Raw genomic sequence first — 5,851 nt, 5'->3', positions numbered from 1 at the left:
CTGAATGACGATCAATTATACAAACAGTTGATCACTGAGAAATCATCTGAATTACATGTCAGATATATCCTTTGTGCTAAATAATTATTTCAGACTCTTCTTTCGGTAGAATTAGCAACCTTCTATCTCTAACCTGGCATTTTCTTTGAGAAGAAAATGTAGCTTCATTGTTAATCGTCTATTTTAAAGCATACACATAGGCTGAATTCCTTGTTCGCAGCTAACAGAAGCTTAGGTGTCTGTGTTGGCTGTTTGGACTTCTTGTGTATATTCTAAGACTGATGGTTCTACTTTACTAGTGTTTATTTTTTTGAAAGAGTAAGCAGCCCTGAAACAGGCTTTGAACTGCTTTCTACTTGCAGGCCCAACTGGAAACTTGATGGTAGTGACAGATCTCCTGTACAGTCCCTGGAAATATCAGGCAATTATTGTGAGGATGAGGACATGGATACCTATCTTTCAGATGCTGATAAAGAGGCAGAGTCTAGCTGCCAGAGTAATGAGAAAAGGGGAGAAAGCTTTAGCACCAATGCTATTTATGCTGTTCCCTGCAAAAATAAAAAGGTAGGATTTTAAAATGCATTAATTCCTTTACCATGTTTTAATATATTAATGCAAATATTAAATATTTCTAAGGCTTTTCATTCTCTTCTTACTCTCTAGACGTTTATTCAATTTTTATTTCACGTGCTTCTTTTTGTGGTTCATTTATTCCTACATGAGTTAGGTTGGTTGTTGATGATCCTCACAGATTCCATATCTCTGATTATTACGAGCCTTTCCTTATTAGGAAAACACTGGTATTGTGTATAATTTTTGTGTATAATTTAGTCTTGTAAAATGTCCAATGTTTTATGTGGAACGTGATATTTATATAGTAGATTATTTGTTAAAAGCACTAGGAACTTTACTTTTACAAATGATGAAAGCTTAGTTATTGATTCAGTATTGTGCTAATGAGCAGAGACTTACATAGAGACAAGGAGATTCAGAACAAAACAAAATAAATTCCCTTGTTGCCTTGAAGACCAGTGGATTTTTCCATGTTATAGGTTTGGATTGTCTTAACCAGCAACGCGCAGGTTAATACTCCTAAGGCACATTTAAAGTTCAGTTTGCATCTCTATCCAACATGATACAAAAATTTAACAAACAGGAAGAAGTAACTGCATACTAAAGAGGCAATAAAATGCTATGTATGTGAAAGAAATCTGAAAACACCCCTAGGTGAAGAGAGAGTAGTCAGTAAGAGGAGGGGAGAGGGAAAAAAAAGGGAGCGAGTGGAATAATGTGGGACACTGGTATGCAGTCAACAGGGGAAAAACAGCAGAGACAACGTTAAAATTATTCATGAATCCCTCAGTGCTGTGATACAGTTGATAAATAGTTGATCTTTTATTAAGAGCAAGTTTAGTGCAGAACAAGCAAATGTAGGATAATTTGACAGACTCTTGTGACTGAATAAGGTGACAGGGAACATTGGCCCTGTGAACTAAATGACTATCATAGTTTCCTACCTCCTGTTGATCATTGTAAGGTTTAGATTTTTTTTACACAGAGCCCTAAAACAAAAAAAGTATGTCTTATAATTTGTTATCTTAAAATATTGGAGTACAATTCTGAATGTGACTGGGACATTAGTATAATAAAGATTTTATACAGATATCAAGACACGTGGGCTATTTTAACAGTGCTATCATGATTTAGATAGGCTTGTCTTATTTTTACATAGGAAGAGTTTTCACCATCTCCTAGTACTAACGCTGACAAGAAAGAGGCGCCTTCTCATGAAACTGAATTTCAGGTGCTGGTGGATGAGTCAAACGTGCAAATAGAAGGTAAGTAAACTTACTTTAGTCAAAATGCCATACCTTTTAATACCATAGGGAAAAATAATTTTTCAGTAAAATAAATTTAATACTAAGATAATGATAGATACGTTTGGTTTTTTTTTTTAAAAGGTCTACTAAATACTTAACCATTTCTAGTAGTTACAGAAAATTAAAAATCTGCATAAAGAGGGAAGACTGGTCTATATTTACTCTATAACTGAAACTCCTAAACATTCACTATCAGCCAGTGTAAAAAGAGAGGGGGGAAAAAAAAAGTTTTGTGAACTCTTTGATTGTCTAGTACAGTCATTCTTTACTATGTTTCTGTTGATATATGTGCCAGAATGAATCCAGTTTATACTCTGGAAACTATTGGAGTGTTACTGTGCTCAAAAAATGGAAAAAAGTAGAAACTACCAATGTTAAAAAAAAGCTAAAGAGATAGAAGAAAACACTTTTAATCAGTCATTTTTCTTGGATAAAAAAATGTCATGTCTGAAAATCAGCAGTAAGAACTTTTTTTTTAATAATCAAATGGCATGATACTGGGATTGTTTATCCTTTCTACAGAAGTTGTATCGTTCTTGCCATCTTTTAAGGTCTGGGCCTTAAAATTGTACATCAGGTCACACAGGAAGGTTCTGACAGAATAGAGACCTGAACATGATCATCAGTCTCAGGTTATTACACTAAGCTCTGAACTGTTAAGGTTCACAAATAATTTTTTTGCAATAAGGAATTTCATTAGATCAGGGACATTTGGTTCATAACTGGGCCTGTCATTAAGCTATTTTCTTGTAACAGTAGAATAGCATGGAGAAAAAAGTATGGCAAAAGAGCAAGGCCAATCTACCTGCATAGGATTTTTATTGTATAATTATTTTGTCCATTATTTTAAAACAGGAAAACAGAATTTGTTCTAGAGCTGCGAAATGCAGTTTTTACAGAGGATGGCAGCAATCTAGAAGCTATTCGATAGGAAAGAGAAAGCAGAACTGAGTCCGTTTTGAAAAATCTGTCCTTCTAAGTTTTATTCATGTTGGATCCCAGTGTTCTTTCAATATTATTTCAGTGGAGTTATTTGAAAAACTTTATAGAGAACAATATCCAGAAAGAATGGGATGCTTTGATAAAAACGTTTGGGAAGTGGATGCATTAAACTGAAAAGAATAAGATATATAAACTGTTTCTAATCCCTCTTCTACATAGTAAGTGCTGCAGATCTTGGAAGCTGTCAGATTTGCACTTGCCTTGTTCAGAGATGCGGCAGGATTCAAGCCCAGTAAAATCAATGAAAATATTTAATTTGTCCTTTAGTCAAATTCTAAAAGAATAGTGGAAGACAACAATACAACTTCATTTCTTCCATAGTTGCATCTATACAGTGTGGTATAGGTATACTTTACAGGTAAAGTAAGGTCTCACATCAGTATCCTGATACACCATGAAAGAGATAATGGAAAGTTAGTGACTTAATTTGTGGTTTTGGGAGGACTTTCTTACATTTATTTGCAGTATATAATAGGTGTACTTACATATCCATATGAAGCCTTATAATTTATGGACTAACAAATACTTTTGGTTTTAATTGACTGAAAGATCTGTTTTTCTTTAACAGAAGACCAACATCTTGGCTTGAATTTAAAGGTAAGACTTATATGAAGGTTAATTTGTGATGCATTTTGGAAAAAAGGGTGTCACAAAGAGCTGATAGTTTACAGTCACTTAAAACTAATTTATTGCCACTAGGGAATCTTTATCTTTTGGAAGAATGGCTAATCATTCCTTTTGAAAAATACCACTACGTAGGTAAATATGCCGTAGAAAAGTTGGGCATTTTTTGTGGTTTTTTTTGGTTTGATTTTGGGTTGTTTTTTTTTTTAATGTATCTTCTGTTGTTCCTGATGCAAAAGAAAGAAACAGAGTGGGAGACATCATGTTATAGCAAGAGATAGGTCTTACTGATAATTTTCAAATTCTGAGCCTGGCTTCACCAGATTTTTATCTAGTTTTCCAGCTGGACCCACCTGATTACTTTCATAAGCTTGAAAAAGAATACCCAAAAGTTTAGTTTCTCAGATCACCTTGCTGCAATATTGTTTACAAAAATGGTCAGTTCTTCCATTGTTAATGTCACTTTTTTTCTTCAAGTTCTTGACCACATATGTTTTCTTTTGAAATTGTTCTTGAGTTTTAACTCATTTAGTCATCAGTGTCTTGGTATGTCAAATTACATGCCATCATATCCTTACAGAACCTCACTGCTGTTTCATAAAAACATGGAGAAAGTTTGTATATCAATCATGTTCACCTCAAGTAAATACATACAAGTATAAATTTGGCCTATAGTTCTTTCCTGATGAAAGAACCTTCTGAAAATGTAAAAATAGGTACTCTTCTTCTTTTTAACAGCAAAGGGAGAACAATTTTAATTTATTTGCTGATTCTCAGTTAGGGACTGACTGTATATCTTAATTGACTATTCTAAAGTCATATTTTATACAAACTAACAAGTGGGAGCAATATCCATCCCGTTTGGTCAAGAAGCTTTATGTTTATGTAACTTTTATGTCAGCCATAAAATTGTTCTGAGAACTGTACATCTCTGACAACTAAAGAAAATACTAAGTTTCAAGTGTCTACAAGTGACTGATGGCAGTGATAAGTGACAAAATGATGTCAAGATGGGTAAATAACAAGTCCTATATTGTCAGTAGTGAATCTAACCTTAAATGTTGTTGATCTAAAAGAAACTGCTTCAAAAGTTCTGTTTCTTAAGTTCTCCAACAGTGATGCTGTTCAAAGTACTTCAGAAAGGATAACTGTTAAAGCAAATTGTCTTATTTTTTATTTCTTCGGTAGGAAGAAAAATCATTAGCTGAAAATCTGATTCGTGAAAAGCCTCCGCCATCCCCAGGTACTTCTGATTTTTCTATGACTTTACTACAAATCTTCACTTTAATAATATGCATAAGTATCTAAAAATACATTTTCCTGCTTGTATTCTCTAAGCCTAATTCGTGGCCGGGGGGGGGGGAAGTATTTCTTCTGTACAGGAGATGAGAAGGTGCCGAGTGCTCTGTGATACGTATAAAAACAATAGTTCCAGGCTTTTTGTGTTAGGTGTTTTAGACTTGTTTTTATTTTCCAATCTGAGTGACTTTTGAAGTCTTAAGTAAATGATTGTGAAATGATGTAATGAAATTAAAGCCATACTGGAACTCTCCAATCCCTTAAGTTTCATCTACACTAGAGGATGTCACCATTATTAAGTATCCCATTGCAACTGAAGTGGTATACAGTGATATGAGATACGTGGTCTACCTTTAGCTAGTGCCTTATTTGTATGTCATTGCATCCATGTAACAATTCCAGGCACAGCACCTCTGACCTTTGTGTGTTGCATGGACGGGATATGTGCCTATGACGAGTTCATGGGGTTTTGTGTATTTTGTGTATTTCTGTGCTGTCCAACTATCTTACGCCTCCTCACAGGAAGTTAACAGTGACCATAAACACATGAAGCTGTTATATGTCATCAGTAACACAGCTCTGTATTTCAAAACCAATTCTTGGGTTTCTTATATGTCCTGTTCTGTACTAAGTTATATTCACACCTGTATGCTATTAGATTATGCTGGCTCTTAAAAGTCTGACGGTAAGGGTAAAATCTCAGCCTTCATTTTAATAGGTAAGCTGTTCAGCCCATACAGACAGATGAAAAGAAAAATTTGAAAGTGAGATCCATTATTACTGATGCAACAATATATCCACAATTTTGCAGATGATCTAAAATTTTACTTTTGTGAGGACTGTTAAGTAACTTCTATTCAGTAACAGATCATCGAAGCCTGTTCAGTGGGAAGGAGGGTAAAGCTTTCATTACATAGGTGATTAAAATAAGAAGGAGGCAAGAGGACTGACTAGTCCATGCAGGACACATACATTTTGCTTACTGCAGTGGATATTTCTGTCTCACCTCTCTAGTCATCCATGCTAAGGAGAGGGAGATCTGCTAA

The 5,851-nt window shown here is 34.5% G+C and overlaps 1 protein-coding gene across 1 annotated transcript in view; it reads left to right on the top strand.

Moving 5' to 3' along the window:
• The window catches only part of CEP89 (centrosomal protein 89kDa), a 44,042-nt gene that overhangs the window by 3,707 nt on the left and 34,484 nt on the right, over positions 1-5,851 (top strand). The window contains exons 4-7 of the mRNA XM_009576500.1: positions 363-564; positions 1,733-1,838; positions 3,451-3,479; positions 4,695-4,749. Coding sequence (XP_009574795.1) covers positions 363-564; positions 1,733-1,838; positions 3,451-3,479; positions 4,695-4,749 — 392 coding nt within the window. The remainder of the gene's footprint in view (positions 1-362; positions 565-1,732; positions 1,839-3,450; positions 3,480-4,694; positions 4,750-5,851) is intronic.

Source organism: Fulmarus glacialis, unplaced genomic scaffold, assembly GCF_000690835.1.
Source record: "Fulmarus glacialis isolate BGI_N327 unplaced genomic scaffold, ASM69083v1 scaffold1494, whole genome shotgun sequence".
Classification (NCBI taxonomy): Eukaryota; Metazoa; Chordata; class Aves; order Procellariiformes; family Procellariidae; genus Fulmarus; species Fulmarus glacialis.
Note: the sequence above shows the minus strand (reverse complement) of the source record. Positions and strands in the feature narration are given on the sequence as shown.